Here is a 15,710-nt window from a genome sequence, read left to right as displayed (position 1 = left end):
GTGTGGAGACCCCAAAAGACTAATTGACCCCAATTTACTTTTCATTATTTATCAGTCACCTCTTGACCCCCAGATATTTACTGACCCCTTTTTGCCCTCCAGCCATTTACCAACTCCTTGGATAGCCGCCTTGATAGTCTCTTGGGAGTCAAGACTGATCACTGCTTTATATCATATACTTTATATTGTAGTTGTCTTATAAAATATTGGCAATTGAGTGATAGATATTTATGGGCTAATAGAGTACTCTTAGCTGAATGTAGTCTTAATTAGAGTTGCCTTATCTTGACCTATGGCAGCTATAGAACTTAAACTATTGCACACAGAGAGGAAGTGCTCCACAAGGAGCACAATATTGGAGTGTTCAGAACTGGGAACACATACCATTCAACAATAGAGTCCCGCAGTGTCACCAAACAACTTTCCAATTTTATCCCTTGTCCAAAAGATACTGGCCTTGCTTCAGGCCAGAGTTTATGTGGATTTCTCCTCCTGTTTTCTGCGATGCAAAACACAAAATTTCAGGATTAGGTGTCGTTATATCGACAGTTATGTCTAATGCTCTGAGCATCACTGGTAAGGAAAGGCCAGAGGATGTAGCAAGAGTCCAGGGCAGAAGTAAAGGAATGTTCAAGTCAATCCAGAGCAATGTCACAGAAGTCTACTTGGGTTCTAGAAGTACCTGTAACTTAGAACCCACCGTCTTCAATTCCAGAGAGAATCAGGCTGTTCTTCTAACTTATTCAATTATTGTTAAGTAAGTGGCTCTCAGTAAGGGTAGTACAAGTCCCAGGTTGGGTGTGAATTCCTTAGACCGACCCTCATCGGCTGCTCTGGGATGGACATGTGGTTTTCTGAGACAAACAGAAGGGCAGAGGTGCATGAATTCCTAAATTGTAGTTTTTTTTTCTGCAAGAGAAACAGGGCCTAGGCCTTTTGTATGTGCTTAATGTGCTGGAATGATAAGGGTCTGTCTCCAACTCTCTAAAGAAAGTTGATTGTAGTATATTGTCCCCCAAACTTCTGAAATGTGTGGAACATTTGGGGGAGGATGTCTATGGAGATTCTCAGTCATCCAAGTCATGGTTGTCCCAAAGGTGCTTTTTCAAAAGGCAACGGGACTTTGTTTTTCCTTGAAGGCGTTTCATTTCTCATCCAAGAAGCTTCTTCAATTCTGATTTGGAAGGGGAGGTTGCTTTCCTTTTTGGGTGAGAAATTGGAGGCAAGCTTCATCTGACAGCACTTTGGATGATGGAGGCTGGGGCAGAATTGAATCTCCAAAGTGGGAGATTTTAGACAGTTGTGTTTTTTATTTGCTTTTCAATGAATTGGTGTCACAGCTGCCTTTGGGAGGGGAGTAAGACAAAAAAAAAACAACCACCTCTCTGACAGAAATCCCTCTTTATTTTGTGATATTTAGCCAGAGACTACCTATAATCCTACACCAGCAGTGGTGCAATTAGAGTTGTGCCAGTCAGAGAGGGAAGGAAATGAAAATAGCAACTACCACCATGGGATGTTACTGTTCACTGGGACAATGTATTGTGATCCCCCATCCTACCCACAGTTTTAAAACAATTTTTACAGTTAGTTTTTTTTTTTTTTTACTTTTACAAACTGATACATATTTGTAATTGCTTATGTTATTATGTGTATGTTAAAGGCTACAACAGAAAAGTAATATTTGGTGTAAATGCATCAGGCAGCAGAAAGAAATGCCTGAAGAAAAGCAGAAAGGAGTCAGGAAATGCAAAAGATATAATGACTGAAGTTGTTTAAAATTAGAAAATGCATTTGAACTGACCCTCCTTCTCTTCTCTTCTCTTCTCTTCTCTTCTCTTCTCTTCTCTTCTCTTCTCTTCTCTTCTCTTCTCTTCTCTTCTCTTCTATCTCTCTCTCTCTCTCTCTCTCTCCCTCCCTCTCTCCCTTCCTTCTCCCCCCCTTTTTTGCTATAAGGCAGTGTTTTACAACCCCATCAGCTTTAAAATTTATGGACTTCAGCTCCCAGAATACTTCAGCATGCTTGCTGGGAAATTCTGGGAGCTGATTTTACACATTTTAAGTTGCTAAGCTTGGGAAGCATTGCTCTAAGGTAACAGGAACATAGAAGTCATTGCATGGAGGAACTCTGGGCAGGGAAGAAGAGAAGTGTTAGTTGTATTGATTGCAACTGAAGTAATACATGTGGTCAACTAAAGCCAACCTCTATAAGGCAATTAAGGCCAGTAATGACCTATCTGCATCACTAGAGAGTGCTGGAGCTAGGTTACTTTTGAAAAATAGAATAGAATTTTTTATTGGCCAAGTGTGATTGGACACACAAGGAATTTGTCTTGGTGTATATGCTCTCAGTGTACATAAAAGAAAAGATACATTCATCAAGAATCATAAGGTACAAGTGGGACATAAGATTAATATTGGGTAGGAAATCTGTGACCTGTAGATGTACTTGAACAGTCCGTGTTGCAATAGCAAGGCCTATGGAAAAAATGCTAAGAATTCAGCAAAATATTGGGGTGAGAGAGTGTCCTCAAAGGTCAAAGGTACCTTTCTGGCATGGGTGGTGGTGGAAGGGAATAGATTTCCATCTGTGAACTGGAAAAATAAAATGCTATTCATTGAGATTTTGGTGTTCCAGAAATCTTTACCATGTTTGATGTCTTTCATATACCATGTGTCTGGGTTCCAAGGAACACCCCCAATGAAATAAAGCTCTGAGACTTGAGGTTCCTCAAAGTTCCAATTTATTAGAGATGTCATGGTATGTCTAGTTTAATGAAAAGAAGGACTTGGGGAGACATGATAGCAGTGTTCCAATATCTCAGGGGTTGCCACAAAGACGAGGGAGTCAAACTATTCTCCAAAGCACCTGAGGGAAGGACAAGAAGCAATGGGTGGAAACTAATCAAGGAGAGAAACAACTTAGAACTAAAGAGAAATTTCCTGACAGTTAGAACAATCAATAAGTGGAACAACTTGCCTGCAGAAGTTGTGAATGCTCCAACACTGGAAATTTTTAAGAAAATGTTGGATAGCCATTTGTCTGAAATGGTGTAGGGTTTCCTGCCTGGGCAGGGGGTTGGACTAGAAGTCCTCCAAGGTCCCTTCCAACTCTGTTATTATGTTACATTACGTTATGTTATGTCATGTTGGCACAGCTGGGAAAACCCGAAACTGAAAGCTTCTAAGTTTTCCACACCCAGTTGACAGTTCACAGCCCTGCCCCACACCCACAAGTTCATCACATTGTCCAATCAACTCTTCACTCTCAATTGGATACAATATTCAGGGAGTCTCCATCAGACACAGGATGTCCTTGAATACAGAATGTTGTTATGACTAACTTTCTACCGCTCCAACAACAACCCCCACCCAACTTCCCCAGCTAAAATATGTGCCAGTTAAGAAGCAAAAAAGAAAATTGCCTTCCAAAACTGACACCATGGTTGAGCAAGTATGGGTAGAATGACAATGTTCTTTGAATTCCAGTCAAGATTAGGCCTGCAAGATCTTAGGAGAGTGTGATCCTATAGAATGAGCGATTGTATGGAAAACTGCACATTTTCTACAGCTAACTGCCCTTTCCAAAGAAAAATAAATTAAAAGGTGAAAACAGTCAAATTGAAACACGAACATAGCTTTTTGCTGACTATAACATTTCAAATATTCAGTGCCAGATGATTTCCTTTAAAAGGAAGCACTGAAGCATCAAAATAAAACATGTACTTTGTTAAGTTGGTCCACAGGTGACAGGTCCAAGCAGTTAGAGAGAAAGCAAGAGAAAGATGAATGAATGAATGAATGAATGAATGAATGAATGGAATGGAATGGAATAAATGGAATGAATGGTCTAGCTGCTTGAATCTCTAACTGCCTGTGAAAGTCCATAATGCATTTTTCTTTCCCCATAGGCCACTCTGGAATCTCCTGCCTTCACCTTACCAGCCCTTCACTTGGGATAGTGTTTCTTCTACTCAATGTTTTTTTAGGGATGAAGTATCTTCTGCTTCTGGCCCTCCTCATATGCCTTTCATTTAGTGTTGGTGGAAAGATCTTTGGACGCTGTGAATTGGCCCGAGTGTTGAAGAAAGCTGGCTTGGAGGGATATCGTGGATACAGTCTGGCTGATTGTGAGTCCTTCATCCTTTCTTTGCCATTTCCCCACCTCTAGGGGAGTGCTATCCTTGTGTCCAGAACTGAAGCCATTATTTAGAAATGTTGGTTAGACCACGGGTCTCCAACCTTGGCAACTTTAAGCCTGGTAGACTTCAACTCCCAGAGTTGAAGTCCACCAGGCTTAAAGTTGCCAAGGTTGGAGACCCCTGGGTTAGACTGATACATTTCAACAGTAACATGTGAGCAGAAAAAAGTCACGGTCCAAACTATTACGAGCTAATCTTCCAAAGAAAAGGACAAAAACCAGACTCTTATGTCACCCTTCAACTATTGGGATCCAGCTTCCATCAGCTTCAGTCAATATGGCCAACAAGCAAGGTGATGGAACTCATCGTCTAAGAACAGCTGGTGACTTACTTATTGCCATGAACAGTTGAACCAAAACCGTTACAATAAGCAAGGGTCTGTATTCAGAAATGCTTGACGAATTAGTGTACCTCTTCCAAGTGCCAACATCAAGCTTTTCCTAGATTCAATGTTGTGTTAATTTGGAAAGAGAGTTCCAAATTACCCATTTTTCTTCTTCTAACAGGGGTCTGCTTAGCCTTCTATGAGAGCCACTTTGACTCGGCGCTTGTGGACCATGAAGCTGATGGCAGCACCAGTAATGGCATCTTTCAGATTAACAGTCACATTTGGTGTGAAGATTACAAACACGGGAAACCAAACCTCTGCCAAATGCATTGCAGTGGTGAGCTCTCAAGTGGGTTGGCTTCAGTGACATTTAACTGGCTGCCTGGCAGCTAAATAAGAAAAGATCACTACGAGGCAGGATTACACTATCTAGCTCAGCCCTTACTGTTAGTATCAAGTATAACAATTACCATTCAGTGGGTAATTCTGCCCTTATTTATTGCTAGGAAGCCACTGATCACAGACGGAAGACTGAATGGCTCAAGTATATGACATGAAAAGACCTAATAGAATTATTATCTCCCATTATTACACGATGTTTGCATAACAGTGACACTAGTAGATTCAAGTAAGCTTTGCACATATTTTTTTTCTTGCATGCTGGTATTCTCTGCCAGAAAGTCTAGGACAGGGGTGTCGAACTCAAGGTCTGTGGACTGGATCCGGCCTGCGAGGTGCTTAGATCTGGCCCACAGGGCTGCCCTGGAAACAATGAAGGAACAGCCTGCAGTGCCTCTGCCAACAAAAATGGAGCTCAGGGAGGGCTGCAGAAGGCCGTTGTGGCTGAAAATGGGCCCCGGGGGGGCCGTACACGGCCCACCTGTGCTCTATTTTTGCTGGAAGAGAGGTTCAGGAGGCCATCATGGCCAAAACGAAGCTCGTGAGGGTTGCACACGGCCCTCTTGAGCTCAGTTTTTGCTCGCAGAGGGTTGCAGGAGGCCGTCGAAGCTGAAAACAGAGCTCAGGTCCCATTTTTACTGGCAGAGTGCTCAGGCTACCACAGGCATCTCCGATATGAGTGACCTCAAGCTGGCCATGGCCACCTTGGCCATGCACACCACCCCCTCCCAAGTTCAAACACAACCCTGATGCAGCCCTCAATGAAATTTACTTTGACACCCTTGGTCTAGGAACTGTTGTAAAGGTGAGATGTGATGAACTTTAGATTAGGCTAGAAGGTCTCCCTAAAATACTGTCCTAAGCACTGGTTGAGGAAGGCCACCAGGAATTCTATAGCTCTGAAGGAACAGGAGTCTAGAGTTCAGCGCCTGATACCATCTTCTCTGTTATTGCAGATCTGCTGACAAGCAATATCAATGATGATATCGTCTGTGCCATGCGGATTGCACAAGGACCCAGAGGCCTGGGATCTTGGTAAAATCATTTGGGGCAGGGGCAATGATCCCTTTTAAGACAGGCAAGCAGATGCACAAAGCATGATATCTTCTGAGCAGCAATTGGGCTGATCTGAGCATTATTGGACTAGGAGGCAGTGATTTTTTTGGTGGGGGGGTGGAAGTGCACAATATACTTTATGTGTAAAGCTCTCTAAAATATTATCATTTTTAAATGAGAAGTTAATTTTTTTAGTCAACTGATTACATAATTGTGCACAAATTACATCTGCGAATCAAAACAATTTGAAAAAGTAACTTAAATAGGAATGCTTGAATTTAATATTGTTTTCTAATCAAATTCATCAGTGATTATTTTTTATCATTAGTATGACCAATTGCTGATTCTTCTTAGTTTTTGTTGAGTGTTCTTGTCAGTTTTCCAAGGAAAAAAGTTATTATATGTATTAAAATTTTACATCCTTTATGGTATAGGTCACATTTTAAGCAATGTTTTCAGAATGCCAATTTTAATCTTTTCCAAAGATGAAAATTCAGAATTTTTGCATACTTACACACCAGATTTTGAATTTCTTCATTCCCAAAAATGTATTCTTGCTCTTGTAACGTTGGTATTTTAAATGCAACTCACTCTTCTGCCATCCAGATGGTTACATACTTACTAAGAAATCACGGAACAGTATCACTACTCCGATGCTAGTAATAATGTTTTCACTTTGGGACTGACTTCCTATCCTGGCCTTAGCAAATTCCAAAGACTCAGCTGGTGTAATGCACAGTATACAGCATTTCTGCCAATTCAGCCAAAACATTTTCAACTGCAGTAGTAGCAATGTAGTTTTTTTGAGTTCTGTAGTAACTGGCTACTACATTCTCAACCTCCTTTGAGAAATACTGCACTAATGGTTTATATAGATTAGTTCTTTGACTGGAAAATACCTCATTTAATGGTCTTCATGAGATTTCCTCATATTCTGCAATTTGGACCATTTCCTCAAATTGCAATTTCTTTACTGATGTCATACGAAATATCACATATACTGTGCAAACAGATGTTTTTATATCTTTCACCAGAGACACATTTTCCCATGGATCTCTGTTCCCTAGAACTGTCCAATGAGTTATGCAATGTTGCTCTTTGAGATGTGGGATTTCCTTCTTGTGACACCTCTGTATTTTCCCTATGTGACACTTGCACCATGTGAAGTGGACTTTATAATATTTTCCAGATTCAATTTGTTATCAGTGTAGAATTTTGTTTAGAGAGCCAGTTTGGGATAGTGGTTAAGGCACCAGGCTATAAACCAAAGGACCTCAAGTTCAAGTTCTGACTTAGACAGAAAGCTACCTGGGTGAATTTGGGCCAGTCACTCTCTCTGCATTAGGAAGAAGGCAAGGGCAAACTGCTTCTGAAAATCTTTCTAAGAAGACTTATTTAGGCAGTCAGCAGGAGTCAAGAATGATTCAAAAACAGCAACAAAAAAGAATGGTTTAATCACTGTGAAAATCACCTGTATCATTACAGCAAATACAGTAGTATTTTGTAACTCTTAGTATTAGAGGAGCCAAACTTGATAGATAAAATCCAGACTTTACTAATTGGAATCTTGTTACTTTCACCGACCATTAATGTATGATAAGAGGCATTCAGTATCATTCATCACATTTTGGAAAATAACATGATTAAACTTCATACACTCAACAAATTCCAAAGTATAACTTTTGCTGCTCCATCTTTTTGGAAGTGTAGTATAATTTGCAATGTGATTGTGGGTGTTTTGAAGAGAGCACTAAAGCATTCATGGAAATGGCAAGCCACACAATCAATGAATATTTTTCACTTGCACCCTTGACTTTGTCTGAACTCACATTAGTATTTGATTTCTTCACTAAATGTTTTATCCATCGCCTTGTTGAATTCTTCATACCTTGCAGTCTTCCTCAAGAAGGGATTCTGCTTTTTTATTGCAATTTCTCCTGAGGCAGTCAATTTTTATGAATGCCATGACTTTCGATCAGCACCATCACAACTAAATTTGGTTTCTGCATGTGACAGTCATACTATACACCAATGGTCACCAGCTGGTGGTCCACGAGAAAATTTTGGTGGTCCACAGAAAAATTATTTGCATTTTTTATATTGCACTAAATCAGGGGTTCTCAAACTAGGGCCCCTGGGCCAGATATGTGCAATGAACATTTGTGTTGCTGCAGAGAGACTCCCCCTTCTGGGTCTTTTTGTGTGGGTCAGAGGGGGGCAGAAATTCCAACTTGGGGTCTGCTTCAGCCTCTTGGTATGGGGCTTTGGGCGAAGGCTGGAGGGAAGTGTTGCTGGTGACAAAGAGCTGTAGGACCTTGTTCTAATGGGACTGCATCATGTCCTGGAACTAGCTGACCAACTCAGCCTGCTGAGCCTCCAGGTGCTGGCACCTGGCCTTGCAGTCCTGCAGGTCTTTCCTCTGCTTGGAAAGCCTATACTTGTAGTCCTCAGTGAGGTGCTTCTGCTGAGCCTCCTTCTCGGTCAGATCCAATTTGAACTGAGCCAGCTGTTTTGCCAACTCTTTCTCGTGATGGCTGCTTTCTCATGGTGGCCAGTAACTGCTTTCTGTTGGGGCCCTAAGGAGCCCGGGCGGGCAGGCAAGGAATAGAGGCTGGCAAGGCGCCCCTCGACATGAGTGAAATCGAGTTGGCCACCCAGTCACATGACCACCTTGCCACGTCCACCCAGCCATTCATTAGGCAGATCATATTAGTGGTCCGTGGGATTTAAAAGGGCCACGGTGTGGCTCAGGCTGTTAGAAGCCTGTTATTAAAACACACTGCCTGCAATTACTGCAGGTTCAAGCCCCACCAAGTCCAAGGTTGACTCAGCCTTCCATCTTTTATAAGGTAGGTAAAATGAGGACCCAGATTGTTGGGGGGGCAATAAGTTGACTTTGTAAATATACAAATAGAATGAGACTATTGCCTTACACACTGTAAGCCGCCCTGAGTCTTCGGAGAAGGGCGGGATATAAATGTAAACAAACAAACAAACAAAATTATGAATTTAGTGGTCCCTGAGGTCTGAAAGGTTGGTGACCCCTGCTATACATCACTATCTTCAGTGTAAGAAAATGTTTCTCTTAGTCTATGTGCTGCAGGCTTCCTTAGCACTTAGTTGCAGTATAAATTAAATAATTAATTTAATCATGATTATTTCAAAAGTCGTGTGGTTTTTTTCCTGAACGCCATCACTCTGCTAAACAAATAATTCCCTGAACACTGTCAAACTATTTACTAAATCTGCACTACTATTAATCTTCTCATCGTTCCCATCACCAATCTCTTTCTACTTATGACTGTATGACTGTAATTTTGTTGCTTGTATCCTTATGATTTATATTGATATTGATTGGTTCCTGATTGCTTGTTTGTACCCTATGACTAACATTAAGTGTTATACCTTAGAATTCTTGATAAATGTATCTTTTCTTTTATGTACACCGAGAGCATATGCACCAAGACAAATTCCTTGTGTCCACTTGGCCAATAAAAAATTCTATTCTATTCTATTTGGGAGTCCAAATCAAACACGTAAGGAGGATAATTGATTGGAGAAGGCTATTTTGAGCACAAATGAATGAAGTTTAGTTTTCTGGATATTAACCAAGGAATAAATGAAAATACCAAGAGCATAATTTGACAGAAAGAAAATGAATTGTATGTATGTTATACTAAAATAATGACATGCAGTAACTTGAAGAAGAAGAAAAAAGAGCTACAAATATCAGAATGAAATGAAAATCTCTTAATTAAGTATATCGCTGAATAATAGATTTGGAATATCATACTAATGAAAACAACATAACTGCTGAAAATCACTAGATTTGTGTGTGTGTGTGTGTGTCTTTTAAAGTTATCTCGAATCTACGTAGATTAATGCTCCATATATTTGATTAATACTTATTAATTCTCAATCCTGATAACAGCACATAATACTTCTCCTAGAAAATATCTAAAAACTATAAATCGTTTACCTGTGGAGTTGTCACCTGGTGTCAGAGCTTGGGAGAGAGAGAGAGGGAGAGGAAGAAGAATGAGGGACCAATAAAACTGTAGAATTTTTCCTATCTCTTGATTGCCATCTAGTGGTCTTATGGATTTTTTGCAGGTTAGATATGGTAGCCTCATACCAGGGGTGCCTGGTTTTTTGGCCATTTTCAGGCCATTTTGGGGGCATTTTCCAGGCTGTTTTCAGGCCTTTTTTCAGGCCCAAAATGGCCCAAAAAATAGCCAGAAAATGGCCCCAAAACAGCCTGAAAAACGGCCTGCAAACACCCCCCAAACTCCCCAGAAAACGGCTCAAAAAAGGCCCAGAAGATGGTCTGTTTTTTGGCCATTTTCTGGCCTGTTTTCCAGTGCTCTGGCACCCGCAAAGACCAGCTGGTCAGCGTGCATGTGGACACCGGAAACTAGAAGAGCAGCTGGCAACGGTGCACATGCCCACAGAGAGGGCTTTGCGTGCCACCTCTTCCATGCATGCCATAGGTTTCACCATCATGGTCCTACGCTTTCTCTGCAGTATTCGAACACTATAACTTGATGCCACAACTTCACATTTCATAACACTTGCAAAAATGTTGTAGATGGTATTTTCAACTGATGAAAATCATCTCCCGTTCTATTTGAAAAGCTGCTTCTCCTGGGGATTTACTTTGGGCTAATTAATTGGTAATCGCACAACTGTACTGTGTATACACTGTATAGCCATACAGTGGGTACCGTATGTGCTGCCATCCAGTGGCTACTCTGAAAGTGTGGAATCACCAAATTTGCATTTCAGCACCTGAATTTGGCAATGCTTTGGCTGTTGTTAATATTATACATAGGCCAGTGGTTCTCAATCTTTTCTTCACCACAGACCCCCTTTAAATACCTTTTGTGGCCACGGACCAGTGGTGGGTTGCTACCGGTTTGGCCAGAAGCGTTGCATGCCCGCACCCACGAGTGAACTGGTAGCGACAGGATTTGCAACCCACTACTGCCATGGACCACCAAGACTTAACTTAAGATTTAAATCATAACATTTCTTCAAGCCTTTCTGGACCCCCTATAACAACATCACCGCCCCTGCCCATGTTAAGAGCCACTGCCATAGACTACTTAACCATTTTATTTTATACCTCCAAAGGGATAGTAAGCATGTTCCCTTCCTGTAATATCCTTCCAATTTCCATATCTATCCTGTGAGAAAGATGAAATGCAGCTTTGATTACTGAGCACATAGCACAACTACCGTAAGTAGGAATTCAAAGCCAGGACTAATCCTGTGTTGGAGCTACTTGCACAATTGCAACCTCATGAAGCAGGAGAATAGGCACTGCTAACTAGCCCCATCACATTTCACTTTTTATGGAAAGATGTCTGCCAAGGAGGTTTTTTTTTCCTAACAAACCTCTCTTCCTTTATATGGAGTCTCCCAGGCAATTAAGATGTGTGCATTATAAGGACTTCTCCAACGTGTAAGGCAGGGCAAATGGGATAGGAATGTTCACAGAGACTAACCTTCACTCTGAATTGTGAATGGAATACTCAAAACAGTTGACAATCTAGGATAACACCTATTCTAGTTCCACACAGGCTTCTTCCATTCCCAAAGTTCCTCAATCGATGAAAAGTCATATCTAGCATTCCGGTACTGCATTTCTCAAGTTAAAATGTATTGATGGGCATATATTGGACCACAGTCCAATTATTATATTCTGGTATATCTTTCCCCATTTGTGGTAATATTCCATGCTATTTGGATTTCTTATCTCAAACACCAATGCTTGCTGGGAATGTATGATGGAAATGCCAAACTAGAAATGAGATTGTCTGCATCAGAAATAAAACTTTTATGATTAGTTAAATGCAAGGACACAAGTAGTTACCAGAACTAACCTCAAAGAGGGTATTTTTGGTTAGTTCTGGTAAACACTTGTGTCCTTGCATTTAACTAATCATAAAAGTTTTATTTCTGATGCAGACAATTTCAACATTTCCATTATATATCCCAAACTAATTGCATTCTTATGATCAGTATACAGGTAGTCCTTGTTTAGCAACTGCCTCGTTTAATGACTGTTCAGTTATGAGTGATGAAAAAGTAATTTTGTGACAAATCCTCACATTTATTACTTTTTGGGTCTGTAAAGCAAAGGTAAACTGAAGTAAGACTTTAAACACAGTTGTGGTTTCACTTAATGACTGCCTCACTTAATGACTGAGTTGCTGGTTCAAATTGCGGTTGTTAAACAAGGGCTATCTATAATGGTTACATTGGTCTTCTTTCCCGTCTGCTTAAAATTGCTTGCTTACAGCGGGAATTCAGTGATCTTTAAACAAGCTTCTGGTGAACTGTTCTAATGTTGCTGCTAGACCGAGGGGGTTCGTAGAATCAGACTTGAGAGCAATAATTGTGAAGCTGCATAGAAAGACTTGTCCACCTTGTCATTGAGCTTTGCAACTGCATTGTTCTTGTTTTTGGAGATTATACAAGCGTTAAACTGTACTCTTTCCATTTGTGTTATTTGCTTAGGTTGAATTTGCTAATAAGATTGTCCTCTCCCCTCCCTCCCTTACTCTCAGGATGGGTTGGAGAGAAAATTGTGAAGGTCTACAGTTGTCCGTCTGGTTGAAAGGATGCAAGTTATGAGGAGAGAAACCAAAGAGAAAAAAAAAAGAATGTACTGAAGGCCATGAAAATGATTTTAAGAGCCCTGAGACTGTTGCCTTCCTGAAGCTAAGCAACCCTACCGGATATATTTTTTTAAAAACCCTGGATTGTCCTTTACCAGAAGAGCAACAATAACTTGGGACTCTTGAGAAAACAGATCTGGTATAAAAAGCTTATTCAAGCAATATGATTGAAATGACATCTATTAAAAACACATGTATATAAGTTTGGACTGATTTGTGATGTTCTTTTCAATTCATGAAAAGACCAAAATTGTCTGATAAACTTCCTTTAAAAAACATGTTACTTTTTTCTGCCAAGAAAAATAATATATCTTTAATAAGATATAAAAGGAACAGAGACATTGTTATGTACATATGCATTCAATGAAGGTGAAGCAGTGAGACTATAAGGATGGGACAATACAGTGGAGGTTATTTCTTTGAAATGCAAGGTATCTATAGTTCCAAGCATAAACATGTATAATCCCATGTAGTGTTGAAACTAGTTTTGAAAACTTCTCTGCTTGAGTGGTTTTTGAGTAATTTATGAATCATCCAATTCAGAATTTTGCTTTCACCACAGCTTTGAATTGGCATTTAAAAATTCATTATCTTTGAATTTAGTATTGATTCTAATGGCCACCTGAAATGACCCTCCCAATTAAATTTGCCTAATCCCTAAATAAGGCAGTGACAAGTAGCAAATCTGAAGCCTACCATATGCATCCATTTAAATTGGTGATATTCACCAATTGTTAGGAAGATTGTTGGGAATACAGTGAAGTCACAAATCCCATTGCTCAGAATTTGATACCTTGTTTATACACAAATTTAGATGTTATTAAACTTTCAATAAATTTTGATGGCTAGAAATCAAAAAGGGTTCTCAAAGATAAACCCATCCATGTCTTGAAAATTATTTCCCATTCAGATGCACATCGGATTCTCTGAATTTTAAACTCAAATAAGCACAAAGACTATTAGGCTATCACCATAGTAGGAATTCTCATCACTAGGAAACTGATCAGGGGAAGGTATAATGCACACTATATGAAATGTTGCTTTTTAAAAACTTTTTTGAAGTTTAAAAGGAGGTTGCCAACCATGAGAAATATGTATGGTTATGAACATTTTCCCAATGGCACTTTAGAAAGCCATTATGGAATAAGTTTGTTTAAAGTTTGGAAAGTACTGTTCTGTATAAAATGCCCCCAACTACAACAAGTTGTTGAAAGACATAAGAGTCCCATCACATTTACCCCCTTGGTATCTATGAGCATTTAACTAATAAAACACAGGAGATTTGTTTATTGTAATATATTGCAAATTTTATTTATAGCTTGCAACATTTATATTGAAAATTTTGACTTCCAGGATACATTTTAACATTCTGCATGCAATGTATTAATAAGCTATTATAGATCAGAAATTTGATTATCAAAACAAAGTATGGTTTTAAAAGTATTTTAATAAAAGCATGCTATTATAAGTATACAGAAAGTTTTTATTTTTCTTCATGCATTTGGAAAATCCTGATTTAGGAGCTACCCAAACAATGTAGCACTTACAAGAGTTGCTTTAACATGGAAGTGCTAAAGTTTGAGCTACACCCAGCCAGAAGGTTGTGCAGCCAAGATAAGCTGGGATTGGTGTCTGGGCCACCTAGAAACGACTTCATCACGGAGCACTTAGGAGCACATATGACACAGAAGAACCCCTGGTGAAGTTGTCTCCAGGAAGTGTGAAGATCTCACACAAGATGGGACACCAGAAAGACATTCCAAGCAGTCCTGTTTTGGAGTTAACCTGAGCCAGAGCCTCACCCAAACAATGAAGCACTTTCCAGATTAGAAATTTTTTTTTAAGAAAGTGCCCATATCTGGGCAAGGCTCAGTCAGAGATGGATCATGAAGCTTCTCTTTGCTTGGGAGTTCTGCAGACAGAAAAAAAAAAGATTTTAGAGAATATAAAAAGATTACATGCACCTCTTATCCATTCCAGTTTAAGGGAAGCCAAGGCAATAAAGATGCTGGGTTTGTAGTTCTGCCAGGCCCAAATCCCACACAAACAATATAGCACTTAATTGAATTTATTACTACAAGAAAGTGCCACTGTCTGCGTGGGCTTCAGGAGGCCTCTCTGGGTTTGAGTTTAACGTTTTCACCCATAGATTCAGCTCCTGGGGGAAAAAAAGCCAACAAAAACTTACGAAATAAAACGGAGATTTAAAACGATCTCGGGCGCGGCATTTCTCCGCAGGCCGCCTATTTGAGAGAGAGCCCTGCAGAAAGCCGGTCCGTGGTTGACCTCCGCCCGCAACTCAAAAAAATTGGTTTGTGAGCCAATGGCGCAAAGCAATCCTACCACCGGTTCAGAAAGGTCGCCTACACGAGACGGTTATGTAGATTTTTAGAAACACGTGCGAATCCGCCGCTGCTAAATACGGACGAAGCAAAAGTACGCGCGACTTGGCCGTCTTAAATTTTTTTTTTAAAGTTGCGTAAGGCCGCCATTCCAGTTTTCTGCCAGTAGGGGCGATAAACGAACCGTATTACTTTCAATGCCTGTATGGCCAATGGACGGGGGAGGGCTCTCAAGGTACCTGGATTAGACGAGGGCAAAAAAAAGTTTAAAAAAAGTTAAAACATCCACCAGGAAGGCCCTTTTCTGCGATATGACGCGCTACAGTCTCACACACAATCAGCCCGCCCCCCCGCATGCAATGGAGACAACGTGACCAAGACGACGCCAATACAAGGAAGCACTTTCTTCTTTTTTAAGATTACAAGGCAGTGCAACTATATTGGTGGCGTCGAGGCAGCGGAAAAAGGTGTTCGAATCCTCAGGACCGCACCTCGCCTTCATCCCGTTTGAAATGCCTGTAGGGTCCTTTCAGATCTGCAGGTTGAGTAAGCTGGATGTCCGAGTGCCCAGAAACCTTTCCACCCATGTAGCAACGACCCAAGATCCTTCCTCGCCCCACAAAGACCTCAAAGCCGATCCTTTGACCATTCCAAGCCACGTGGTCCTCAACCCAACTCAAAAAAGGGCTCGGCTTTCAGA

At 40.5% G+C, this 15,710-nt stretch overlaps 1 protein-coding gene across 1 annotated transcript; it reads left to right on the top strand.

Annotated features, from left to right (window-relative positions):
* The first annotated feature begins 3,991 nt into the window (after nucleotides 1-3,991).
* Nucleotides 3,992-12,624, top strand: LOC131192430 (sperm acrosome membrane-associated protein 3-like). The gene is made up of 4 exons (XM_058171576.1): nucleotides 3,992-4,130; nucleotides 4,709-4,867; nucleotides 5,886-5,964; nucleotides 12,558-12,624. Exons 1-4 carry the CDS (start codon nucleotides 3,992-3,994, stop codon nucleotides 12,622-12,624), a joined length of 444 nt encoding a protein of 147 aa, XP_058027559.1.
* The last annotated feature ends 3,086 nt before the right edge of the window (nucleotides 12,625-15,710 follow it).

The sequence above is a fragment of the Ahaetulla prasina genome, chromosome 2 (genome assembly GCF_028640845.1).
Source record: "Ahaetulla prasina isolate Xishuangbanna chromosome 2, ASM2864084v1, whole genome shotgun sequence".
NCBI lineage: Eukaryota > Metazoa > Chordata > Lepidosauria > Squamata > Colubridae > Ahaetulla > Ahaetulla prasina.
This window is presented reverse-complemented; position numbering and strand designations above follow the sequence as displayed.

Excerpts from the sequence above, each read along its gene's own strand:
- LOC131192430 (XM_058171576.1), top strand. The coding sequence starts at position 3,992 with ATGAAGTATCTTCTGCTTCTGGCCCTCCTCATATGCCTTTCATTTAGT. Across the intron at positions 4,868-5,885 it reads CTGCCAAATGCATTGCAGTG|ATCTGCTGACAAGCAATATC; the intron begins GTGAGCTCTCAA and ends CTGTTATTGCAG. Across the intron at positions 5,965-12,557 it reads CCCAGAGGCCTGGGATCTTG|GATGGGTTGGAGAGAAAATT; the intron begins GTAAAATCATTT and ends CCTTACTCTCAG.